We start from the raw sequence: 26,713 nt of genomic DNA on the forward strand, positions 1-26,713 counted from the left end.
GCAAAGGCGAGTGGGGACCGGGGGTGGGGGCTGGCGAGAGGGAGCAGGCCAGGCTTGCGCTCTGCCTTGCATTCTTCGGCTATTTTTAGGGTGGCTGTATCAGCCCAGCTGTCCCTGTGCCTCTGGCTGCAGCGCTGGGGAACTGACACTTGGCTTACCTATCGCGTTTCGCTCGCTCTCTTTGCTCGGACGCCCTGCCTGGCTGCCTGCTCGGCACTCTGCTCTCGGGCGCTGCCAGGGCCCCAGCCCCACCTCACTGGTAAGGCGGTAGGCTCTCCAGGTAAGGGCTCCCTCCCCTTGCTCTGAGCGCGCTCGGCTCTCCGGGGGCCAGCAGGCCACCATTGTAAGGCTGGCCTAGTTTTAGATGCTTCCCAGGGTGTATTGGAGACGTGTTGATGTTTCCCAGTCATTTGCCCTGCCGTGGCTCAGTCTAACGGGCATCCAGGCTTTTCAGGTGCCCTTGGGGAAGTTTGCAACACGTGGGACGAGGTGTGATTTCCCTTGTGGCCTGCTGAGAGTGCGGCCGGCTCCTGCCCGCTGAACAGGGAGTGTGGTCCCCGTAGGAGAGCCCTGGTTAACCATCCTGGTGACTCTAACACAGACTTGCTAATGTCTAGAGAACCCTTCTCGGTGAGTTCGCTAGCTCTGGCACCTGAGCAAACCCCCGGAGCTGGGAGGGCTCTTGGGGCAGCCTCTAGGGCACTTCCCAGTGGCATTGCAGTGCCGCCCAGTGCTCCGGGGAAGGCTCTGGGTTGGAAGGTACATTTCACTGAGCCTGCTCTGCCTTGGCACCAGCTCCTGCATTGTAGTGCTGGGGCAGCCGGAGCTTTCTGCTTCCAGGGCCTGCCCTTGAGATGTGCTGGCTGCAGACTGATTTCTCCCGGCCCCTTTATTTCTCAGAGGGGCTGTGCTGGAGGAGCTCTTCAGGGCCGGGCAGGCAGGTGTGGGGAGGAGTCAGAGCCCTGGAATGTGCTGCCTGTGGTGATGTTTGCTGTTAAAAGGGCCGTCTCCTAATCCCTGGGCTGTGAGGGTCCAGGCGGAGACAGGGCCTGCCGTGGCAGTGAGTGAGGCTTCGTTGGCTGGGGGCCGAGTACGACTGCTCCCGCGGCAGGGATTTCCCCGGCCGGGGGCGTTGCTGTGCGCCCACCCCCGTGGTGTCTGGGTGCTGGGGAGGTCATTCTTGGGCGTCACTGGGTTCCCCTCTGGATCGCAGCGTTGGCTTAAGCTAGGGGTAAGCAGTTCTCTTTTGTCAGGGTCCACATTTCTTGGTCAAGGTCCAGACTGCAGAGAAAATAATAATAATAAAAGTAAATAAAAAGTGTCTGGAGGTCTGGCTTTGGCCCCGGTCCACCTGCTGACTGCTCTGGCTTAAAGCTTTGCTTGGTAAAGGACCAGCCTGGAGCCTCCTCAGGAGCAGTCTGGTGCCTGCGAGATCATTCTCGTTACAGAGCAGACCCAGGCAGCAGCCTTTGCTCGCTGTGTCCGGGGGAGCGAACCAGAGCAGGCTGAGCGCTGGCCCTGCCCATAGAGCCCTGTCAAAGCAAAGTGGAGCAGAACAAATCATCAGGTACAAATAAAAGGAGAGGTAGGAGAACGAGCCCAGTTGAAGGCAGGAGGATAAAAAGCTGCTTAGAGGAGCCAGTTTTCTGTGGCGCGAGCTCTGGGTTGTAAAGCCTGTCAGCATCTCTGGCTTACACCGTTGTGTGTAAGGAAACCGGTTTCCAAGGCGGGTGCATTAGCAGGGACCCCGGCAGAGCTGAGGGGCAGCAGCGGTACCTCCCTGCATGTAGCCTGCTGCTGTGGGGCTGTGTGGGAGCTGCTGCTGGCCAGCCAAGGGCTGCCCAGCACTGGCACAAGGCTAATGGCAGCGCCGGGACGCAGCCTGCTGGTGTCCCCGTCGCCAGCTGTGACTACGCAGCTCTGACCCTTTGGTCCCTGTGCCGGGTCGGTTGAGTAGTGAAGCTGGGAGATGCTGGTCTTGTGTGAGAGGGAGACCCCCTGGATAACTCGGTGCTTGGCTGGGGTTCTGGCGGGAGGCTCCTCTCTGGGACGGGGCTGGTCTCAGATAGCGACTGTCTGACGGAGCCGGAAGCAGGAAACCAGACAGATGCCTCTGCCTCCAAATTTGTGGTCAGAGTTTTGACAAGTGTAACAAGTTCAGATTCCGGGGAGGGGAGGGAGCAGCTCACTTCCCCAAAGGGATTCCCTCCCACCGCCCGATCTGAGCCCCACGTACAGGGGTCTGGATGGATCGTCCCTGCCTGGCCAGCCTGCCGCAGCCCTCATACAGTCGTTGCCAGGAGCTGTGCTGGGAGCTGGGCTGTCCCAAAGCCACTCATCGCCCTGTTTGGGCTCACTGAAATCCTGGGGCCCAGGTGGTTGGCAGCCAGCGTCTGAGTCAATGGTGAGTGCTGGGTGTGGGGCTGGCTGGAGAGGGGAGGGGCGCCCAGTGGGGCAAGGTCCCTCCTCCTGGAGTTTGCTAGCTCATGCCGCAGGCTGGCTCGGGCTGTGGGGTATCTGTCACCAGTCCAGATCTGGCAGTGACCACAGGATATCGGTATCTGATGTCAGCTGCCCTCTGGTGGGTGCCTGAGTGGGCCAGTGCCCCCGTCACCACAGTGTCCCAGGCAGCTCATTGTAATGCCCCTTGTGGCTCTTCTCGGCAGAGGGGCGGCAGGGACCGGTCCCCTCACTCCAGAGGCTTTGCTGCAGGGCAGGGCTGAGGCAGGCCGGGGCGGGGAGCTTGTCCTGCTGCGGCCCAGGCTGTGCCAGTTTTTGGCTGCACGTCTCCAGAGCCGTCTGGCAGCCTCCCCCAGCGCTACATTCCCCTGGGGAGGGGACCCCCTGGGCTTGCTGGGGGGGGCACAGAGCAGCCTGGGGCAGGGCCAGGCTCCGGCTGAGAATGAGTGAGAGCGCCTGTGAAACGCCCTTTCCACGGGGATTTCAGTGCTACCTTCAGCCCCGGCGCCGGAGAGCTCCGGCTGGGAAGGGCCCCCCTGCAGGGCGCCGGGGCAGGGTGGCCCCCCAGCCCCTGGGAAAGGCCCCCCCTGCAGGGCGCCGGGGCAGGGTGGCCCCCCAGCCCCTGGGAAAGGCCCCCCCTGCAGGGCGCTGGGGCAGGGTGGCCCCCCAGCCCCTGGGAAAGGCCCCCCCTGCAGGGCGCCGGGGCAGGGTGGCCCCCCAGCCCCTGGGAAAGGCCCCCCCTGCAGGGCGCCGGGGCAGGGTGGCCCCCCAGCCCCTGGGAAAGGCCCCCCCTGCAGGGCGCTGGGGCAGGGTGGCCCCCCAGCCCCTGGGAAAGGCCCCCCCCTGCAGGGCGCTGGGGCAGGGTGGCCCCCCAGCTGGTGCCAGCCCAGCGTTTGGGTTTGAGTGGATTTAAACCTCCCTCCCGGCGTACACCCTGTTGAGCCCTCGAGGCGCTGACACACTAGCAGGGTGAGAGCCCTGTTCTGTTTCTCTGGGTGACAGTGGCCAGAGCGCAGCTCAGACAGGATCCTGTGGGGCTCTGGATTTGTTTGGGGGAAGCCATCTTCAGGACCTTCCCGTCTGCCTGGCCTCTCCTGTCATGGGAGGAGGGCGACTGTGTATCCCACAGGGCGTGCTGGAGGCCAGGCTGTTCTCTGACTCCGCCGGGGGGAGCCGAGTGTAGCACGCTCCTGGGGGATGGGGTGGAGGCACCGTTGCGCAACAGGGTGCCCCCCGCTCTGCCTCACTCGCTCTCTCGAGTGGCTTGAGGCCTGAGGAGAGGGGAAACCTTAATAAATCTGCTTGGTTTGTGCTTTTAAAAGGGGTGTGTGCAGCCTGCTGCTGCTAGAGGGTTCCTGGGGCCCTGAACACGAGCTCAGCCGAAGGGATGGGGGTGATGAAATCCATTCTCCAGGGGGGCCTGGGGCACTGGCATTAAACAGGAGTTACCCCTCGGAAGGGTTTGCTCTCTCTGTTCCCTCGTGGCGGCTGGAGCGTCCCCTTTCCTGTCACTAGTTCTGCACTCAACCTGGGTTCTCCCAGGCTAGAGAAGATTGGAACGCCCACGGGACAGGCCAGCACCCCCCCCCCGTCCCCCCCGAGAGCTGATTTCTGGCTCTAGCTGACTGGTGCCGTGAGGATGGGCGGCCGAGGACAGTTCGTGCCAATGGAGGCTGTGGAAGTTGCCAGGAGGCCTCTGTATTCGGCTCACCAGGTTTCTGCTGGTGGAGAGCTGCAGAGCTGTCACTTGTGTGCTCCTGCCATGCTGGGCTCCGGTGCTCTAACAATTCCACCACATGCAGGTCCAGCCAAGCCCTCCACTGGTCCATGCAATGTGGTCCCTGCTGGAGCCCAGCACTTCCCGCGTCTCCATCCCTCGGGCAGCTTCTAGCCACACCTGCAGCGCAGACGTAATTGGGCAGAATGCCGGCACTAGTTCACTCCATTGTTGGTTTTCGTGCTTGCGGTGTGACTGGAGAGGTGGGCTGCAGAGGTTTCCTTGTCAGGACTTGTGTAGCTCCCGGGAGTCGCCAGTGTGGTATGGCATGGCTCCACGTTGTCGGCTGCAGTGACTGTGTGTGTGTGTTCGCTCCATTGTGTTGCTGGGTATTGCACTTCCAGGGCTGGGCGCTCTCTGGGGCAGGCGTTGCACTGTGCACGCTTAGTGAGAAATAGGAAAGGGCGCAGTTTAGCTAGGAAGCTTGTTTCTTCTCCAGGCACTGGAGCAGCCAGACTTTCTTGAGCTGCTGGTCTTTGGGCTGAGTTGTAACCTCGGTAATTTGCCTTGCCGCTGTGTAGCCAGTGTAAATGCCGAGATCTCTATTTTACATGGCCCAATTTCTCCTCTTTGCCAAAGGCCAGAGCTGTATGTCAGAGCTGGCAGGGTGTGTGCCTCTCCCCTCAGCACGCGACAGGTCAGGAGGGGAAGCAGTGACCCTGCCCTAGTCCTAGAGGGCGTAATTGGGGCACTTTGTATAGATCTGTATTGTGTTTACGTTTTACGTATAGTTGCTGCTTAAATTCCAGTAACTCCTTGGGGTAGATATGGGGACACCTGGAGTGATACCAGCAGCTGAGCCCTGACGACTGTGGTTGTGTCTGTTTGTTTTACTAGCTGGCTGCTGTAGATTGCCACGGACTCACAGGGGTGAAAGAAAATGCAGGCCTGTTATTTACCAGGCTGCATGTGGCAACAGACTATATTGGTAAGGGATGCAAAGAGAGTGTGGGTCACGATGCAAACTGCAGACACACACACACACACACACACTAAACTTAATCAATTTAAAAGTTTTATTGGGGATAATTACAAGGGGTAAGGGAGCAGTGTATGATTAGCTAATAGAGTTAATGAAACTTAAAACACACAATGACTAAAATATCTACTAACAATATTTATAAACAAAGATGCAGCATTTAGTAATAACTGATACTTACAAATACAAACCAACGCATAAGACCGGCAAACGTAGAAGCTCTGTTTGAAACACGTGAGCTGAGAGAGAGGCTTCGAGGTGATCAGGTTCGGTTACGGGCATACACAGGATACACGGGTATACACAGGATTCGTTTTTCTTTCTCCTCTCCCTGCCTGCACATGGCAGGCAGGCCATAAAGTACCCACTATGACATCATAGAAGTGTTGTAGGGGACGGGGCCCAAAACCTGTTTGTGTTCGTTTCAGATTGGCACAAGCGAAGTTAACACCATGTAGGGGAGCAGGTGCCTTAAAGTCTGGCTTCGCCCCCAAAAGGTGAGGAAATGCATATTGGTTTAGAATGCGTTCAACACTGAATGACAAAAGAAGAGGCCAGGGCAATACTGGTATGGGCCATGGGCAAGTTTTACAGGATGCAGACAGGAACTCATCTCAACATGCCCCTGTGCCCTGGCCGAAATAGTTTGGCCGAAAACCTAAACTTCCGAGTCCGACTCCTCATCCCCACCTACGAGGGGATGCGCTTCGGGGGTGGAAGCGATGTAGGCCGAGGCAACAAACTTGTGAATGCAGGCTTTAATGAAGGCACATCCGAGACAGAGAAGAGCGAGCCCAACCAGAAGGGACACAAACAGGGATTGGAAATAGGATTTGTAGGGCGCAAGGCCAAGCCAGTGGAGCCATGACCAAAACTGGAAGGACTCTCGTGACTCTCTGACAGTAGAGCTCAACGTTTGCAGGTCTTTAACAATTGAGGACAAATTAGGAGAAATAGAAGGCAAAGAAACGCAACATTTATCAGCAAAGTCAGGATATACTTCAGCAAATTTAGTACAAAATGAGGAAGATTGTAACAAATATTGAATCATTAATCTATTTTGAATACTATACTGAGCAACGGAATTTAACTGCAAATTAGGGAGAGGCCCTTGCCCGTGGTATTAGCAAGCATTTCAATAGCAAGGGATTGAAATAGCACTTGATCACGTAACATCATATAACCAACAGGGTTAAAACTAACAATAGAGGAGGCGAGGGAGGAAGCTGCTGTTTGCAAACGAGTCCAAAAGGAGTGGGTACGACGATGGTGTCGGTGGCAGATGGCAAGGTATAAATACCTCCGCCCTGTAGATACAGGGTGCCAATGGTGCATATACCCCAGGGGTTGGGAGGAAGCACAGCAAATGCAACATTACCACAAATCCAAAAATGACCGGGTCTTAAGGAAGAAACTGTGGTATGGCTCCACCCATTATTGGTTACAGAATAAAAGCTGGAGGCACGATTGATGCATGCAGCCTCAGCATGATGCATATGCTGGGCATGAAACAGATACGTATGTGTTATGGAGGTATAGAAGGTTCCAAAAAAAATATTATAATTAAGGCGATAAGAACAATTAATGGGAGGGGGGTAGGTAAAATTAAGAGTGGGTTTAGTTAGGGAGGTATTAGCATAAGAGAAACTCCACATAGAACAATTAGAATAAGTACCAACCCAAGTAGGGGCTGGGGTTAAACTATTACCAACAAAAACCCAACAATGAGATGCTGGAACTCTAATACTCTCAATTAAAGGAAAGCTATGATCACTTCGACCTGAAGCATTAAGAACTGGAAACACATAAGAATTAAATTGTGAAGAATAGTTATTCCAAACACTAGAAGCAGCCCACTGCACATAGGGGGAAGAACAATTTACACTAGATATATTAAATGAAGAAAAATTATAAACTATTGGTACAAATTGAAAGGGTAATGGATATTTAGGTGAGAACTGAGTGGAGCAAACAAGACAACCTTCTGGACTCAGCGCTGACAGGGACTGGTTTCCGCTGACCTCCTGCACCCAGTAGGCGGCAAACCAAGTTTGTAGTCCACCCTCTCCTAAGGGCTCCGTGGGCAAAGATGTTGTGAGGGAGAGCAGTATAACAAATACAAACCAACTATAAAATTAAACCAAAATAAATTTTAAATACAGATACATGCAAATACTTTGAGGGTATTTGAGGGTATATTTTTATGATGCTTTGTTATGTTTGGGAGCCAAAGGTGGAAACCTGTTGAAATTGTTTGGTTAGCTTTATGCATAAATTGTTATTTTAAAACATTTTGGTTATGACATTCTTATAACTATAATTAAAAGTGCAAACAAGTTTATAAAAATCCCAAACAAGAAATTGACATTTGTTAATATTATCTTTACCTTAATGTTGAGGTTTCCCCTTACATTTTTTTTTTTTTTGGAATAACAAATTAAAAAAAAAAGAAACTTAAAAAACAAAACTGTGATTGATAAAAGAGAATTCCTTTGTTTGCAATTGCATTATTTGTTGAGGCAGAAATATATGTACATATATTTGTAACTGAAACCTTTTTGAACTTTGCACAAAAAATTGGTGTTAATATACTATGAATACACCCCAACCATGATTTTAAAATAGTGTGGTACTACATCTTATATATATATTTTTAAAAGGGTATAAAATTGACTTTTGTTGCAACAAAATAATAATTAAAAAAAAATAGTCACGTGACACACACAACATAGACACGACACACACACATGACATACAGGACAAACTTACAATTAAAAACAAATGGCGCCAAAATTCTATTCATATTTATACAAAATAACACAACCAAAAATAAAAAGTAAAAGGGTTAAACATTTGAATAAATAAATTATTACCTTATTTAAAACTTGTAGCATAAATTTGATAAAAATATATTAGTATTTGCCAAATGTATTAATTCGGTAACAAGGAATTTTGCATTACTTTATATTTAACTTTATTTTAAAACTCTGCTATATGGAAATAAGAAAAGCCCATGTTTCAAATATTAGTTAGTGGTTAGGATAAGAAGCAGAGAGTGCACTTCTGTTGCTTGGCAACCATATCTTCAAGAAAGTTAGGAATAATTCCAGCTGTTGCATTCCTGGAGGGTTAAAATAATTAATTTACTGGATTTAAAGTTTTTACCTTGTTTTCTTTTTGTTTCTTGTTTTGTTCCGTTTTCAATTGCTTTATTTTTTGGAGGTTTCTGTAAAAACTATAGCTTTTAACTTTTAAAACAAAAAGAGAGAGAGCCGAAGTGAGGCGAGGCGGAGGGGGGGAAGGGGGGGTGAAGAGCAACCTAGGAAGGTAGCGAGACCTGAGCCAAGAAAGATTAACTCCATCGAGGTTAGTTATCGCAATAGGCAAAGCTTCTGCTACAGTTTTAGATTCAGTAAATTCTGGGGCTGTTGGCAGAGCTGGATACAGAGGAGTTTTAGGAGCTTCATATGGGGGTGGCAAAATTTTCTGAGAGGGACTTGAGGGGGGGGGTAGTGATGGGCTCTACCTTTTCTGTCTTCTCCTCATTATCATCTTTAGGAGAGCCTGGGGCTGCCTGTTTAGCTGCAAACATTGTGCCCCCGTGGAGGACAGAGCACAGATCAAGGGCCTTGCATATCATGCTAAACAGGACGGTGGAAACATCCTCAGAGTATCTGCCAGGGTTAAAGGCACAGTATAGCCTTTTAGAGTTTTGCCCGAGCCAAGGGAACAGATCCATTCTATTTTTGGATTGGTCGAATTTTGGCTAGTAAAAAGGTGAAACTGCAAATGTTGGAACTGTTCAGTTTCATCATCTGCGCGGTCTGCAGCGTGCCACGGGCATGGCCCAACTTCCTTGCATCCTGTTCGTGACGCCATGTGGATTGCCATGGACTCGCAGGGGCGAAAGAAAATGCAGGCCTGTTATTTACCAGGCTGCATGTGGCAACAGACTATATTGGTAAGGGATGCAAGGAGAGTGTGGGTCACGATGCAAACTGCAGACACACACACACACACACACACACACTAAACTTAATCAATTTAAAAGTTTTATTGGGGATAATTACAAGGGGTAAGGGAGCAGTGTATGATTAGCTAATAGAGTTAATGAAACTTAAAACACACAATGACTAAAATATCTACTAACAATATTTATAAACAAAGATGCAGCATTTAGTAATAACTGATACTTACAAATACAAACACAATGATTAAAATATCTACTAACAATATTTATAAACAAAGATGCAGCATTTAGTAATAACTGATACTTACAAATACAAACCAACGCATAACGACCGGCAAACGTAGAAGCTCTGTTTGAAACACGTGAGCTGAGAGAGAGGCTTCGAGGTGATCAGGCTCGGTTACGGGCATACACAGGATACACGGGTATACACAGGATACACGGGTATACACAGGATACACGGGTATACACAGGATTCGTTTTTCTTTCTCCTCTCCCTGCCTGCACATGGCAGGCAGGCCATAAAGTACCCACTATGACATCATAGAAGTGTCATAGGGGACGGGGCCCAAAACCTGTTTGTGTTCGTTTCTGATTGGCACAAGCGAAGTTAACACCATGTAGGGGAGCAGGTGCCTTAAAGTCTGGCTTCGCCCCCAAAAGGTGAGGAAATGCATATTGGTTTAGAATGCGTTCAACACTGAATGACAAAAGAAGAGGCCAGGGCAATACCGGAATGGGCAAGTTTTTCAGGATGCAGACAGGAACTCATCTCAACAGCTGCTTGTCTTGTGATGCTGTTCTCTGTAACGCTGGTGCTGAGAACAGCAAGGGCAGGAGCAGCTTTTAGCTAATTAACAGGAAAACAGAAGAAAATGTATCTCCCAATAGTCTGTGCCCAAGCTGCTGTCTGGAGACATGGCTGGAGTTTGGTTCTCCCTGTGTGCAGAGCATTCAGTCCAGCGCTGCTCTCGTGCCTTCCTCGTGTAATCCCTCTCATTTTACAGAACTGATTATTGTAAATGTCCTTGGAGGGCTTCCCCCTTTCCCTGCCTTACCCCCGTATGCATCCCAGGCATGGCCCCGTACGCCTGCTGAATGGAAGAAGCAAGGTCATCGCTTTAACGTAACTTTCACCTCTCCCCTTTCTTCCTCCCAGTCAGGGTAGCTGTCCCGGTTCCAGCTCCATGTGACATCGCCATGGCCTTTTCTTCACGGTTTGCATTCTGGGAACAAAAGGGAAGTCTCTTTTGTGTTTGCCGTCCCTGCCGTGCTCGGCCTTTGTGCAGTTTGTGTGCCCAGCAGACAGCATGTTTCCAGGAAGCTGCCCCTAGTTTGCCCAGTTCGGGGAGCTTGCCGGGTGAGGAGTCGTGGTGGGGCCTGGGAGAGTGGGTGCAGCAGCGCAGCATGCACTTCAGGCACTTCGTTTGAAACAGCTGCTGCGAACTTCCGCCTGGTGCGATGTGCTGCTCACCTTGGGTGCAATCCCCCCAGTGCAGCAGGCCAGCACAAGGCCTGACATGGGATTTCAGTGATGTCCTCTGCACCGGGACAAAATTCCCCCACCCTGTGAACTGAGCAAACTGGGAGCTGCTCCCTCCATCACTAACATCTGCCTGGTAAATACTCTGTGTCTTCTAAACCCATGTTAAGCAGTACTAACATCTGGGCTCCTAGTCCAGCTGTGCTGTAAGAACATGACTGTAACCTTGGCTTTGGGGTCTGCAGGGAGGCAAAGCGGAGAGCCCACAGCTGCTGTGCGGTCAGTCACTCTTGCAAATGAAGGGACTTTGCTGCTCTGGAGTGGAATGTGCCGGAGCAGTGCCCAAGCCACAGGAGCGGGGACTGAGCTGTGCTCGCCAGTGCCAGCAGGAAGCCAAGCTGGTGAGGAAGGATTCCCTTCAGTGCACTGACCTCACCTTGTGAGACTTCTTTGGTACCATGAGTCAAGCTGACTCTAAATGCAGTCACTGAGCTCCAGGGTGGGGATGTCCTGGGGGGGTGTTTAAATGCTCCGGAGAAGCTTCCCAAGGTGTTCTGCTAGCTCCTGATCCGGAGAGCACCGGGCTCTGGGGGCCAAGTGCCGTGCAGGAGCCGTGGCTTCGCTGGCTGAGAGGCCGGGTGCACTGGAAGCAGTGAAATGGTGAGACACCGAAGCCTGTTACATCCTGGACCCCAAGTTTTACAGTAGCTGTGCATGTGGGGTGGGGCTGAGTTCCCCCTTGTACCATGGTATCAGGGGGATTACCCCAAGGAGAGGTTACTAATGCATGGCCTGAGTGGGTGACTTACTAATGCCAGCAGTGGCCCGCTCGTGACTGACCTTTCACGGAAGATGTTCCTCACCACGTTTAATTGCAACCATTGCCACATGCCTCGTGTGGGGGTGGGGACTGTATTTCCCTCAGCTAAAGTTGGGGGACAGCAGTCAGCTGTGAATGCTGCTCCACGGGGATGGGAATAGCTGAAATCCCACTTCCCGGGGGTGCATTCAGCGGGGCACAGGGGTTAGGCAGGCTTCAAGGAGAAACAGCCGAATGCAGGGACTGTGGACTCTGTAACGCCAGTACTGTATTTCAGGGTAAGGCTTTTCACACTGCTTTCTGTTTTAATGGCCTCTCTTAGGGTCTGATCCTAGAACCAGTGACAATCCATGGGAGTTGTTCCACGGTTTTCAGTGAGCTTTGGCTCAGGCCCGTAATTGGGCTGTCCCCGTCAAGATGGCACACCTTGGGCGGTGGCTTGCCCTGACTAGAGATCAGCTATTGAGTGGGGGAGTTGCTGTCCTTCTCGCTGCCAGCGACCCCTCGTTGCTAATGCAGTGCAGGGCACAATCACACAGGCCAAGGAAAGTTTCCTCCGTATTGCTCTATCCTCTGCTGTAGAGAGGCCTTTTCAGAGTACTGCCAGGTTTGAAGAAGCCCTGGTCACCGTGGAGTTTTCCAGGGCAGGCAAAGGCATGTGCTTGTGTTCGCCGGTGCTTCCAAAGGGATGGCTGCTGCAGAGATTAGCCGATGACGTTTAACTTGCAATACGGCGTCTGATGTGGTAAGAGCAGGGGCAGCTCGCCCCAAGCCAGCTCACTTTCCTTATCTGAGCACTTGGCTTTTCACTTGTTACTCAGTTTAGCTCCGTGGTCAGAGCTAAACTGAGTAACAAGCAGAAAGCCAGAAACCCTCCTGGGGAGGGGAAATGGGGCTTTATGTGCCAGCCACGTCACCAACTGCAAATACAGTCCCTCCTGTTCGACGGAGCTTAGCTGCTGTGAGCTGTGGAGCATGTCGGCACGTCACTGACCGAGGGCAGCCGAGGGGTGTTACAAAGCCACGCAGCAGGAGTGTTTCAGTGTCATCTCTGCTTTCTCCCCCGCAGCAGGCCCGGGGCGGGTTTTGGTTTTGAAATAATTGGGAAACATTTTTGCACTCATCTCCAATGCTTGTGAATGTCAGGGAAGCCATAAGCGTTACCGTGTACTGAATGCACTGTCAGGGTCCCTGGCTTTGCCATGGCCTATGCTTCAGAGGAAGGCACAAAAGCCCCCCCCCAACACACTCCATTGTGTAATGGCATCTCTTGGGCGGCTGTTGCTTCCTGAGCCCCACAAGCAGCCGCTCTTTGCTCTGAAGCATGAGTATCAGTAGTCCTTGTAACTTTCTCCATGCTAATATATCTGCTAATGCTACTCTTGCCCTCATAACTGTCGTCATCTTTGAACCTTACTAAGCTGTTTGCCCCAGTGTCCTGCAGTGGTGAGTTCCAGAGGTCCTGCTTCTGCTTCAACTCTTGTGGTCGCAGCAGTGAATTGCACAAGAGCTGAAGTCTCTGGAAGCAGCCTCACCCCCACAGCTCGGATCTTGGCCACGCTTGTGTGCTCAGAACGTGCTAGTGCAAAGTGTGTGCAAGAGAAACTCTGGAAGTCCCTTGGAGAGCTCTGACTGAGATGTGCCCCTCTTCTCTGTTTATCCCCCAGGTTAAGGACGAGGACAAAGTTTTATCTGTGAAAAAAACTGGGAAAGAGGATGGGGCAGTAAGTGTCTGTGGGATCGGGAAGGGGGGGTAGCTTTGAGTGTTGCATCCAGCTCGTGCGAACTCACAGGCCAAGACAACCTCCTTTGAGACCCAAAGGCCATTAACGGCAGGTACCAGACCAACTCTGCTTGACGGGCAGCCCACTCTTTGGGCTGGTACTAGCACTGCTGGTGACAAAGAAGTGGACCCAGGGTGGTGGGCTGCTTCTGGCTCTGGGGGCTGCGACGTTACCCGTCCAAGGTGGTGAGCATCTGGTTCAGCAAAGCTGCTGCTGCCGCTGCTTTTCCTTTCTGAGGCCTGGTCCACACTAAAAAGGGGGGTTCGAATTAGGGTACGCAAATTCAGCTACGGGAATAGCGTAACTGAATTCGAAGTACCCTAATTCGAACTACTCACCCGTCCAGACGCGGCGGGGTCGAACTCCGCGGCTCCCCCGTCGACTCCGCCACCGCCGTTTGCAGTGGTGGAGTACCGGAGTCGACCGCGGCGCTTCCGGAGTTCGATCTATCGCGTCTAGATCTCCAAGAACTCCGAGAAGTCGAACTCGCCGCGTCGACCCGCGCGGTGAGTATGGAGCTGCCCTGAGGGTGGGATTTATCCAGTAAGGAGAAGCCGCTTTGGGCTGGGTGTGGCTCCCTCTGGGGCAGCTGGTCACACCCCTGGGTAGGTCAGAGAGGCCTGTAGAGGTTCCGGGGTGAATCCCGTGTGGCAGTGCCCAGGCTGCCTCTGCCATGTGCTGCTTTGAGCCATCAGTCCAGCCTGCACCCCTTGCCTAGTGCCTCACTTATCGGGGGTCAGGGAGTGTGATTCTGTGGCTGCAGGGTTGTTACCTTGGAGACGGGATGGAAGCAGAATGGGGATTTGATTGGCTGAGCATGAGCTGCAGGTAGAAGTGGTCGCTGAGCAGGTTGACATGTCATTCTGCATTCACATAGTGCCTGTAGGACGCTGCCCCCAGAGGCTGGGGCAGATCCCTCTGTGCTAATGAGGGTGGAGGCGAAGGAGAGGGCATCAGCTGACTTGAGAGGGGATGGCTGGTTGCTGTGCTAAGGCTCAGATGCGGAGCCGCTGGAAGCAGTGGTTCCTGTCCCAGCAGGGTCGCTCTGTGCTCCTCGCCAGGCCAGTCCATGGAGCGGTGGCAGGTTATTGGGATGGTCTTTCACATGCACCCTGAGGAGCCCAGGCTTGCTGTGCTGTGCAGGGCTAGTAAAGGTCCTGGGACATGTTCCGTCAGTGTCCTTGTGTCTCCTGTCCCCACACCAAACTTTCCTTTCTTTCCTCTGTTGTTGTGGGCATGAGCTGCTCGGCTCCTCCCCGGAGGTAGCTGAATTCCAGAGGTGGATCAAGTGATTCCTATATATTGGTGATTAGCAAAGCTGTGTGGGACCCCTCCGGAGGAAAGGAATGACAGACCGTGCTGGTAAAGCGGTAATCTTACCAAAGTCCCAGCTCATTTTGCTGGGACTGTATCGCTAGAAAAGTGACCTTACAGAAAGATACATACAGCATCAGCACTAATCTGCATGACTGGCAGATTGGGCTAGGTGCAGCCTCCTCTCCTCCAGTCGCGCGTCCAGAGAGCTATGCTGCTGTTCAGACACAGCACAGGCTGCGGCAGCGGAGCTGTGGAGATGCTGCCCCCTGACACCCAGCAGTGTCACTTCTCACTTCAGTGGCATTAATCAGCGACATCTCGATTGATGCGGTATCAGCAGGCAGATCCCTGGCGCTGGGAACGTTGATCCCATGTGGGCTGCTGCCGTCTGACCCTTTGGGAGCTCCTCCGCCACTTGCTTTTCCCCAGCTGACAAGAGGGCTGGCTGGCAGCCACTCGGCACAGACCGGCCACCCGCTCGCCGCCGGGTCCAGGGGCTGTGGGTCGCGGCTCGGCTTTCCAGGGGATCCCTGTCCCTCGCCAGGGAGGACTTTGCCCGTAAGGTATTTGCCCAGCCTGAAGCGAATGCCACAGCATTTCCCATAGGCACAGAGCTGAGCTGGCTTTCTTGGGAGCTGCTCCCCAGAGCTGCATGGTGCACAAGAGAGCAAGGGTCCTTCAGCTGCCAGTCACAAGCCCTGTTCCCTCTGAATGCCTGTCCTGCCTGCAGGGGCCTGGGGCAGTGCCCTGGCGGTGGGGAGTGAAGTGCCTGGTGGGCACCCCTGCAGAGGCTGTTTTTGTGAGTGCTTTGCCGTCTCAGTCAACTTGCTGCAGCGTGCTTCTCAAGGCAGCCTGTGCTGCAGTGCAGTCTGTTAAGGAGGCTAGATTCAAGTCTAATGTATCATCCCTGCTCAGATCTCACCGGCCGGCGTGCGACCCGCTCTGGCTAGGAGCGGTGACACAAACACCACCTGCTGTGCATGGTTAACCCGTTGGGGGTTGGCTGCTCACTCAGATGGGCGCTCTGCTGCTTGCTGGGCTCTCTCCACCTTCAGCACATCTCTTCTCTCCTGTGTTGGCTTTAACTGGAGCATTGGGGGGTGGGGTTGTCTGGGGGCGATAAAAGGGTTTGTGTGGTTTGCACCCTACGCGATGGTAAATGAGCTGGGAAGGAAATTCCGAGGCGTGCCCTGTTTGTGGGGCAGCGCTTTGCAGGGAGAAGTGCTGAGCGTGTGAACATGCTGCAGAAGCCCTGCTGGCCAGGTGGATTCCCCCTTCGCCTCCCCTTCGGAAATAGAAAGCTCAATGGAGCGCGCAGCTTCCCGCACGAGGCTGGGGAGGCTGTTCCGAGCGCTCAGCTTTGAACGGTGGGGCATTATTGGCAGCATCTCGGGAACAGAAAACTGCGGTGGGATTGGGAGATGCTGCCTGCATGGTACCAGCCCGAATGCAGACTCTAGCTGGCTTTGTTCCTACCTCTGCCAGGAGACCTGGAGATCAAACGGGCTGCCTGATGAAGGCAGCACCGGCAGTGCCGTGCTAGTGGGATCCATTTCGCTATCACCAGGGCAGTAAATAATTCACAGGGAGAGAAGCCCAGAGCTGAGTGACAGACAAAGGTCTTGGCAGGTGCATATGAGGGACAGGTGAGGGGCGTGGTCAGGACGAGCTGGGTCACCAAATGAGCCGCATACAGGGAGGGGACTAGGACAGCAGCCTGAGCCACCCAGCGGGATCTGTGCTGGCCCAGGCTCCTGCGTCTCTCCCCGCCTGGATCGTGGGGGGGTGGGAGCCACTCGTTCCTGGCAGGGTGGGAAGAGCAGACCTCTGGGCCTGGGGGTGTTTCTCAGTCATTTGGTTTTCCTGCTGCAGCCACCACTAGCGACATGCTGCAGAGCTGATGTCACAGGACTTGGCTCCAGGCGTTAGTTCAAAGCCCTTTGGTTACCCTTCTTGCCAAGGAATTGGCAGTTCCCAGGTTCCTTGCCCACCTGCCTCTCTGCAGACAGCGGGGGCAGGGTGGAACCCACCCCTGCCGCCCCCTTCGCCATGGGAAGTCTCAGCGGAGGCCTTGAGTTAATTATGTTCGGCTCAAATGCCCACGTCTTGGGCTGGTCCCACTGGAGTCTGGCAGCAACATAAACCTGTGAGAGGAGTCCCCCAACCCGTGCAGGACTCGTGTGTGCATCCCGGTACTGTCATGGCGGAGGCAGGAGCCCCAGCCGTCTGTACGTGGTTTGAGCAGCTGAGCCCAGAGCGGGGGTGCTCTGCTGGTCTAGGCGTCTGCAGGTTGTCTCGTCCGGCTATAGTGCAGGGAGAGGTTTCTCCCCGCCCCCCACCAGACTGGCCCTTGCAGGAGGTGGGGACCAACTGTCCTCCATCCCCTGTGCTGCGGGTGCCCCTCTCCCCTGTTGCAGGGAGGTGGAGCCGGCATCTGCAAGTTCAGGTGTCCCCCAGCATTGTGGTGGTAGACGCTCCAGCAGGTAGGGTCGCACATTGACATCATCTTCTCCTGCCTGCACCTGGAGATGGGCTGAAACTTTCTGGGAGTGTTTCCGTTAGCCCTGGTGCTAGAGCTCAAAGCAGCAGCGCATGGAGAAGGCCCTCTCCAGAGAGAGCCATCCACCGCGGCTGCTTTTCCAAACCCATCCTTGGGGAGCAGCCTGCAGAGCAGTGGCTGCTCTGGACTCCGGGAGGGGTGCAGCTTTGTTTCCGGTGCTCTTCGTAAGCTGTGTCACATGGCGAGGTCTCAGAACAAGCTTGTCCTGGCCTGGGAAAACCGTGAACCCTAAACAAAGTGTGTGTAGCTCCAAGGCCCAGTCCTGTGCCCATTGCAGCCGATGGCAGAACTGCTGCTGACGGCAGTGGGTGCAGGATGGAGCCCAGAACACTCTTCTCCTCTGTCTGTGTCACCTGCCATGTGGATGCACTGGGGGGGTTGGCAGGGGAGGCTGAGGCTGGGTTAGCTGCTGAAGTGAGGTCTCTGTGTGCATGTGTGTGTGTTGTGGGAAGGGGATGCCCCCCTGTAATGTGGTCATGTATTTGTAACTGTAGTCAGAAAATCCAAATGCAGGGAAAGACGAGCCACCCGCTTCCCGAAGCCCAGAGCCTCCAGAGTGTCCAGAGAGAGTGAAGAGCCCAGCGCCTCTGCTCAACGGCGAGAACCAGCCACCCTCCCACGCACCTGCCCAGACCATGAATGGCCTGCAAGGATCCAGGGCTGGCTCGTTGGCCCAGCCCGAGCCGCTGGGAGAGGAGAGCCAGGGCCTGTCCAGGAAGAGAGTGGTGAGGGTGGTGCGCAAGGTGGTGCGCAGAGTCCTGCCTGGCGAGGACTCTGGCAGCACCAAGGAGCTGGGGAGGGACGGGAAGTCTCCTGAGCCAGCTTCGCCAGCCAAGAAGGAAGAGAAGGCGCCACCCAGGGTGGTGTCTTCACCTCCATTGCCTGCGTCCTCCCCGAAGCCGGATCCCAAGGAGACTGGCCCCAAGGATGAGATCTCGGTGGGTCTGAGAAGCCTGATGTCCCGAGGCAAAACCAAACAGCACAGGCCTCGCCTCAGGCCAGCGGAGAAGCAGGAGGAGGAGAAACCTCCCGAGCTGAAAACACCCCCAGTGGGGAAGGAACCCGTGAAGCCTGGCTCCCCGTCTCCTGCGCAGGAGGAAGGGCCAGTAGCCACCCCAGACCCCAAGGCAAAGCAAGAGCAGACGGTGCAACCCTCAGGAGCCAAAGTGGAGCCAACACAAGGGGCACCTCAGAATGCAGCTGCCCTGGGGCAAGCCAAGGTACGCACGAGTGTGTGCAGTCTAGACCGGTGATGCATGGCACCGGCGTGTGGCCTGGGCACTGCTGAGTGTGGTGGTCACTGTCAGCACACATCTCGGGTCTGGGTGCGTGTCCGTGCACACGGGCGGTGCCTGGCTGAAGGAGTGCATGGCTTTTCCTCACAGGAGTGCTAGGACATGCCAGTTCAATCCGTTTGGTGACAGGTGCATGGTGTGAGCTGCTCACTGTAACTTGCTGCGTGTTCCTAGCGCCGTGCTGGTGCTGCTGCTCCTCCCAGGTCAGTGCATGGGACCTGGCCCAATGTGTGGGCTTGCTCCTGTTAGCCTGCGAGCCCGCAGCTGCTCAGCAACGGGAGCCCCTTTGCCTGTTGGTTCCCCTTGTTGAGCTCCGGGGGTGTCATAAGGAGAGGGGTGGGTCCAGCAGCGGTCGGCGGTGACCTTTCCCCTCCCAGCTCTGTTTGGTAGCGAGTCTCCCAAGAATTTGTTTTGGGGTTGTGTTTTAGGGACAGAGCTCATTCCACCATTGCCAGGCGGCCTGCTCAGAGCTCATTCCACCATTGCCAGGCGGCCTGCTCAGGGCTCATTCCACCATTGCCAGGCGGCCTGCTCAGGGCTCATTCCACCATTGCCAGGCGGCCTGCTCAGGGCTCATTCCACCATTGCCAGGCGGCCTGCTCAGGGCTCATTCCACCATTGCCAGGCGGCCTGCTCAGGGCTCATTCCACATTGCCAGGCGGCCTGCTCAGGGCTCATTCCACCATTGCCAGGCGGCCTGCTCAGGGCTCATTCCACCATTGCCAGGCGGCCTGCTCAGGGCTCATTCCACCATTGCCAGGCGGCCTGCTCAGGGCGCTGCATTCGTGGGGGCTCACAGAGCAGGCTCCCACGCTGGCTGCAGGCTGTGCCCCCTTCCTCCAACGGGCAGAGCCTCTGGGATCTGCCTGGGGGAGCCAGGTCCTTGTGCAGGGCGCTGGTGCCCTGCCCGGCTGCTCCAAACCAGGGACGGAAAAGCACACCCCTGCCACCCCCAGGGCTTCCTGGGAACCTCTTGCCGATGCTGTTCATTTCTCAAGGTCTGGGGCTCGGTTCCCCAGGTCCCTCTCCGAGCCATGCAACGCTGCAGAGCCAGGTGTTCCTTCCTGCCCAAGGCGTTGGGTGCTTGGCCCTGGTGTTCGTGCCACCATGCGCCCTCTGCCCCCGGAGCCTGACCTGTGTCTCCTGCATGCCAGCACAGCGTCCTAACCACAGGCCCCTTCCCGGCCCCTGTGGTGCTAGCCCGGTGCTGTGGGAAATGTTCGTTAGTCTGCAGGCCTGACGTGTGCTGTGCAGCGTATGTGAGGCTGGGCGTTGGCCTGGCCCAGCATGTGGGGTGGAACCTCGCCTGGTCTCCTTACCGGGATTCCTAAGGACAAACCCGTCACTCAGCGTCCCTGTCTCTCTCTGACCCGGCTCGCTCCATGGAGGAACCCCAGCCAGCAGAGAAGCAGCTGCCTCCCCCAGGAGCCGCAGAGGGATCCCCCCAGCAGGCGTGCGTGGTGAGCTGCTGGGGGCAGGGGAGGCCAGTGCTGTCGGTGGCTGTGAAAGGCCCGTGGCCCCCATTGGGCATTGTCACTGAGACGGTAGCTGGCGAAGCTCTTAGTTCAGGAGTACAGAACTGTGCCCCAGTTGTGCAGAGCGTGCCAGCCTGGCTGGTAGAACACACCTGGCGGTGGCCATGCCTGGGCGTGTGCTGCATGGGCATGGCTGGCCGTGTGTGTAAAAGGGCACTCCCCTGACTTCAGGGGCAGCTGGGGGTGCGGGGGCAAGGGGCTGGCGTCAGTGGGGAATCAAGCCCTCCTTGTGAATGGCTGAGAAGCGGCCTGCTCCTGTGAGTGCTCTGCTAGCAGGTGGGTGCTGCTGGTTTTCCCGGGGCGCACTCGAGTGTGGGGGATGCCGTCCCTTGCGCCGTACGGTCCGAGCTTCCCCCCGGTAACTAGCGTGTTCCTGGGACAGTTGCTTTGGTGTCGTGTGTGTTCCAGAAATGTGGCCAGAGAGCCAAGGTCTTTGGCTAGCAGCTCTGCCTGCACGGCAGCTCTGGTGCCTGGCTCCAGCCTCTCCCCCGGAGGGAAGTTTGCCGGGCCCCGGCCTGCCTGGTCAGGCTCTGCGGAAGGGTCGCCGCTTGCCAGCGCAGTCCTTTGGCTCTGGTATCGCCGCCCTCGAGCACACGCAGACTCTGCGGGAACCTGAAGAAGCCTTTGCTACGCAGCGTTAAATGTAGCCCTGAGCCGCCATGTGCATTGGCCTGGGAGCCGCTAACCCGGTTCAAGTCTGTCTTGCTACCGCAAGCAGTGGAGCCGGTGGCGTTAAAGACCCCCCTCCCCAAGCCCCCTCCTCCACACCCCCACTCACCCTCCTCTTCTGGATGCTGCTGTCTGGTTCTCCAGGTGCGACTGGCCGTACCCTTCCCCCACGGGCCCCTTGTGCTGGGCGAACCCCTCAGCTCTCTAGCTTGGGAGCGCTGGATCGGCCCCCTACCTTCCTCCTTGCCCTTAGTGGCTGCCAAGCACTGCAGCAAGCTCCCGCCTCTTCTAGTGGGGGCCGTCCAGCATCCCCTCTGCTCAGCCAGCAGGTAGGATCCCCACGCAGGGACTCAGGAGCATGGAAACCTTCCCCGCTGACCCCCGGGCCACGTGGTGAGCGTGTGAGCTCGGCAGGGCTAACCCCCAGCTCGTTCGGCGTGCTGACCCCTCGGGGCCCTGCGTGGGCAGGTGGGCCAGTGCGCCAGGCCCAGACAGACGGGGAGGCCTTTGCCATGCTGTGTGCCTTCCCCCCCCCCGGAGTGCTGGCTGCAGGCTGTGCCCAGAGGCAGAAGGCCTGGAGGAGGGGCTTTGGGAGGCAGTTCCTGCTTGGAGCTGAGGGAGCCTTGCCCCAGCCCTCTCCCTGCAGCGTGCAGGGCATGCCAACTCCCATGCTGTGCAGCAGCAGGCGACTGAGGGGGCAAACACACAGTCCCTCTGCATTTGTCACCAGCTCTGAGGCCCAAGGAGGCCAGCTTCCTCCTGCCTTTGGCAAAGCACCCCAGTAGTTTGCCAGCAGCCAGTTCCCCAGCTGCCTCCTTTGCTCAGGGCTGGGAGTGGCACGAAGGGTGACGCTAATGCTGGTTTGACCTTTAGGCTGCAGCCGGCCCCGGTTCCCAGCTGACCCCAGTGGAGGAAGCTCACAGAAGGCTGGAGAGGATCTTCATGGCTGCTGTAATTCACGGAGTTATTCCTGCATACCTGTGTACATGCACCCGCTCAGCTCTCTCAGCCAGTGTGCTATGGCTTCCCCGCTGCTTGTGCTCCGTGCATGTGGCAGCTCTGACTCGGAGTGCCTCCGGGAGTGGGCTGGTGTGCTCCCATTGCTCCCTTGGCTTTTCCGTGTGCCTGGGAGCTGCCGGGAGGCACCTCAGACCTCTCCTCTGCGTTTGGGAGCCATCAGGAGCTTCTAACCCGTGTGGCTGCGTCTGGCGAGAAGCCTTGGCTCTCAGATTTCGAGGCACAGAGTGTCGTGTGCTGGAGCTCCCTGGTTTGATCAGATCCCCCTCTTACCCCCCACATCTGGCTGCAGAGGTCACAGGATTCTCTTCCATAAAAACCATTTTCCTCGCTGTTTAAAATATGTGTCAGCACCAGCTACCTACACGAACAAGTCCAGGGGTGCACAGCCCAGGGGTTCAGGGGTGCTTGGCTAGCAGGCAGGGTAGGAGCTGTGCTTTGTTCTCTGAGGACGCCCCTCTTCTATCCCTTGCTAGTATTACTGCCCGTAGGAGGATGTGTGCGGCTTCGGGGCCTGCCGTTCCCTTTCATCCTGGCACTGCCCACGCAGGAGAGGCCCCCGTTTGCTTCCTGCGCTTTCTCTCCAACGCCTCAGCTGCCTGCCACCGACTAACTGCTGCACCTGTGTCCCAGAGTGCAGCAGGGGATGTCCCGACACGGGTCCCTTGTGTGGACCCTGTCCTCTGACTCCCTGGGGTGGGAGTCAGCTGAGCGCCAGGGAGAGGCCATGGCCAGGCGGACTTGCTCCACATGTGGAAGAGTAACACTGGGGTGAGGCTGCTGGCGCTCTGCAGCCTGGAGAAGGAAGCGTGCCACCCCTCCTGTGCCAAGGGGCAGCCCACGCCTGCTGCCAGCAATGGCCTACTGGTCCCTCCGCTCCCGGCGGGTGAGTGAATGGCACGCTGGGGCCTCGAGCCCGGCTGCACTCGCTGAGGAGGACAGCAGCAGCCGCAGTCACTCACTTGGGTTTATACCAGGGGGGCATTTGGGCTGCTGGCCAGCGAGCAGCGCAGCCCGCGGGTGCAGCCCGGAGTCGGTCAGGTCTGTAGAGAGTTGGGACTGACCCTGGTGAGCAGCGTCTGTGGAAAGGCCAGTGCTGCCAGCTTTCTGTGAGCTCCCTGGGCCTCCGCTGGGGGCCGGCCATGCTCAGCGCCAGGAGTGGTTCCATTAGTAGCAGGGCCATTGATTACCAGTGGGGTGACCTGCTTCCTCCACCCTCCTCCTGCTCTTCCTCCTCCAGGAGAGAGCTTTGGGCCGCCCAGCAGTGAGGCTGGTGGCTGGCTGGAGTCAGAGGTGGGCTAACTTTGTTGGGTCCACTCTGCAGCACTGGCTCTTGGAAATCCAACCTGGCCTGCAGTAGGGGCAGGCTCAGACAGCTGTCAGGCAGTGGATTGTAGCTGTGGGGGGGATTTTAAAGGGCTGGGGCAGGGTTGCTCTGTGATGCAGGCTGCAGTCCCTGGGGTCAGACCCATCCACTGTGGACCCAGCCCAGCATCACATCCTTGTTGGCTCACTCATGGCTGTACCAGGCGATTAGCAATTCGACCGAGCCAGCTGCTGTGACTCCTGCACTGATTTGGAGGCCAGGCTCCGTTGAGAGACAGCTGTGCAGTTCCTACACCGAAGCCTGTGCGAGGTGCCGGGCAGGGACCTGGCCTTGCTGGTCGAGTGAGGCCCCACTGGCCTGACAAGGGTGGTGGTTGTCCCCTGAGCCGTGGGGAAGTGGTTGGTTTGAGCAGCGCGTGGTTGGGTGTGGATGTGGGGTTTTGGCCTGGGCAGTTGCACGCCTGCTGTGTTTGGGGTCGCTGGCCGGGGTGCGTTTCCTTCGCTTCTCTGCTTATCTCACCCTCTTTCTTCTCCTTTTTCCCCTTCTTGCTTTGCTGCCATTAGCTGGAGCCTGTGGCCTCCCCGTCAGCACAGAGTCAGGTACTGTACCCCTGCCCACAGAAGCTCTCTGCTTCCACCGGTGACCTTCCACCGTCGTCTGTCTGCCTCTGGGCTGGTGTCTGTGCACGCGCCTCATGCTGGAGTGTAAGGCTTTCTTCACCTGTCTGGTTCTCTGCCCTGCTCATTCCTGCCATCGTGCTAGCTCGACCTGCTCTGGAGCCATTCTGTAGTAGTCCCAAGTCACCCCACCTGCGGGCAGGGGCTTGTGTGTTACTAATGAGCCGTATTTCCTCTGGCCTTGAGACTTTCCTCCTACTAGCCAGACAAGCGTGTGTGGGCGGGGAACAGGCTGCCCGGCTCCCAGCAGCGGGAGGCTGCGTACGGCGGGGCGGGGAACAGGCCGCCCGGCTCCCAGCAGCGGGAGGCTGCGTACGGCGGGGCGGGGAACAGGCCGCCCGGCTCCCAGCAGCGGGAGGCTGCGTACGGCGGGGCGGGGAACAGGCCGCCCGGCTCCCAGCAGCGGGAGGCTGCGTACGGCGGGGCGGGGAACAGGCCGCCCGGCTCCCAGCAGCGGGAGGCTGCGTACGGCGGGGCGGGGAACAGGCCGCCCGGCTCCCAGCAGCGGGAGGCTGCGTACGGCGAGGCGGGGAACAGGCCGCCCGGCTCCCAGCAGCGGGAGGCTGCGTACGGCGGGGCGGGGAACAGGCCGCCCGGCTCCCAGCAGCGGGAGGCTGCGTACGGCGAGGCGGGGAACAGGCCGCCCGGCTCCCAGCAGCGGGAGGCTGCATTGGCCAGTTCTGCTGACCGCTGGCCTCCCCAAGTTTCTAGAGTAGCTAGTGTGGGTCTCCCTCAGGCCAGTGGCTGCCTTTGTGCACCGGGGCTTCCTGGCTGCAGACTGACTTGTTCACCTCTGCGCAGGAGTTGCCCTGGGGTCGGAGTTCCTCCCTTCCCACCTGGAAAGCCGGAGGTGTGAGCTCTGCACCGGGACGGTGCCCGTGCGCTTGCTGAGTGTAGTGCTGGCAGCAGAGAACTGACATGCAGATCGGTGCGGGCATGGGGAGGCTGTTGGACAGTCTCAGGCACGAGGAGCGTGAGCAGCTGTTAACGATGTCTCAGGAGAAGGCTGCATTCGGGCATCACCCAGGTCCTCCCCTGCTAACAGTGAGTGGGACGAAGGACGCCGCACCCTTGCCGGCTGTCCGTCCCCACGGTCACTCGGCGAGTCAGTGGCCGAGCTGACGAGAACCCAGGAGTCCTGACTCCCAGCTGTAGGCCCTGTGTACGGAGTAGGCTGCCTCTCGACTATACGGGCGCCACCCCTGGGCCTGCTCCTTGTACGAAGCGCCCAAAGGCGAAGGGCCAGGCTGAGCAGCAGAATGGGATAGGCAGTAAAGTCCCCCAGGCCCCAGCGGGGACTTGGGTCAGCTCTTGGGTCCCCAAGGCTGCAAACACCCGAGCATGGACGAGCTTCCCGAGCCGGGGATGGTCTGGTGAGCCCAGCGGGCGGCTGTAGACTGGCGAGGGACCCCAGCCAGGCAGGTAAATGGGTAATCCAGAGCCTCTTGCCTCAGGTGCAGTCTCTGTCTCCACCTGCCGGTCAGCAGAGAAACCTGCATCCCCTCGTGGGCTCTAGGGGGAGGTGAGATCGCTCGCTCGCTCGCCCAGCCCCAGTGGGCTCTGGTCAGTTCCTGGCTGGGCAGTCACCCGCGGATAGGCGGGGTCCGCGGGGCTGGGGCTGGGGCTGGGCGTCTCTTGGAGCGTTGGCCTCTTGCCCGTTTCAGCCGCCAAGCTGGACTCTCCGTGTCACTCGCTCCCAGACACGCACGCAGCTGCCTTTGGGGAGCAAGAATCTGCAATGGGGGGGGGGGTCCCGTTCACCCTTCTGAGCAGGGGTGAGGGGGCCGGAGCAGGGGAGCCGGAGAACATGCCCGTTTGATCACTTCCTGCCCGACGCCCGCCTGCCTCTTAGCCTAGCTGGGACCCGCCTTCCCACTGGCTGCTTGTGGATTGGCTAGCTGGGGGGCACAGCAAGGCAGGCAGGGGGCTTGCCCCAGGCCTCCCGTGTGGTGGGGCAGGCACTGAGGTCAAGGCCCAGGCCTAGGAGACGCGCTCCAGGTCTGCCACTTACTCCTTGGGTGAGCGTGGGCAGGTCAGTGGCCTCTCTTCGGAGGCCCAGCTCTGCAAAGCGCGTGGGGGGCGTGCTGGGGAACGCAGGGCACTGTTGTGACCCTCAGAGCAGCCCAGGAGCAGGGGAGCTGTGGGTGGGGGCTGCAGGACACTGCCACCCTGCCCACAGCCCTCCCCTGAGCGCAGGGTGGGCACCGGACACTCTCCGTCAGGTGCAGCGTGGCAGGGGGGGCTCGGGGCAGTGCCGGCAGCGGCCGAAGGGTCGGGAGAGACGCTGGGCCGCTGGCCCCTCGTTGCCCCATTCACTTCCATTCGCTTCTCATCGTAGCTTCCCCTGCTCTCGGCGCCTTCCCCTGGGGGGAGAGGACATTAACCCTTTACACCTTGCTTCCCCATCCGCCTCAATAGGGACAGGCGGACGATGCCCCAGCAGCCACGTTTGGCCCAGCCTCTGCTGCATCCCTGCCTCAGGTTTGGCTGCTTGAGCACTCTAGCGTTTCCGGGAGTGTCTGGGGATGTGCTTGGTGCTGGGGAGTGGGGGCACTGCCTTGTTTGTGCGCTGGTGTGTTGCTCCTCCTCTTTGGGTTTGCACGAGGCCTTTGCCCTGCATGTTTGCATGAGGTCGGTGGTGGGACAAGGTCTTAGCCAGGAGAGCTGGAAAAGCCCCTGGGCCCGGCCCATCTACTCGCCACAGGCCAGCCTGGGCTTGCTCCCCGAAGGAACATGGCCCTGTCCAGTGCCTCCAGGGTTCAGGGCCTGCCCTCGGGACGACTCCTCCACCCAGCAGAGCCTGCTGTTGGGCAGCTTTGCCAAATAGCCTGAGCCCCGGTTCTCCCCTGTGGCCCACCCTCAGCAGTTCTCCTGTCCCGCGAGCCCCAGAGGGCTGTGCCTGCTTTGCAGAGCTGTCTGTGCGGGGCCCTGTTTGCCCGGCTGCGGGGGTGTTGCTTTGTGAGACTCCAGCTGTCGTTGGTGTGGTCTCAGTTTGAAGAGTTGCCCCGTTGTGCTCTCCGTGCCCTGTGCAGGGGGGCAGAGG

The 26,713-nt window shown here is 57.2% G+C and overlaps 1 protein-coding gene across 20 annotated transcripts in view; it reads left to right on the forward strand.

The window, feature by feature from the left end:
• MYO18A (myosin XVIIIA) overlaps window positions 1–26,713 on the forward strand; it is a 134,946-nt gene that overhangs the window by 48,367 nt on the left and 59,866 nt on the right. For 9 of the 20 annotated variants that reach the window (XM_044993900.1, XM_044993902.1, XM_044993901.1 and 6 more), the window contains 2 exons: window positions 23,557–23,697; window positions 26,089–26,151. The exons of 3 other annotated variants lie outside the window; for them this stretch is intronic. In XM_044993900.1, the coding sequence (XP_044849835.1) occupies window positions 23,557–23,697; window positions 26,089–26,151 (204 nt within the window). Of the gene's footprint in view, window positions 1–10,359; window positions 10,430–10,918; window positions 11,071–13,167; window positions 13,214–17,430; window positions 18,371–23,556; window positions 23,698–26,088; window positions 26,152–26,713 lie in introns of those variants that run through there. 8 more of the 20 variants (XM_044993914.1, XM_044993899.1, XM_044993906.1 and 5 more) reach the window with 7 other exon arrangements.

Source organism: Mauremys mutica, chromosome 19 (assembly GCF_020497125.1).
Source record: "Mauremys mutica isolate MM-2020 ecotype Southern chromosome 19, ASM2049712v1, whole genome shotgun sequence".
Taxonomy (NCBI): Eukaryota; Metazoa; Chordata; order Testudines; family Geoemydidae; genus Mauremys; species Mauremys mutica.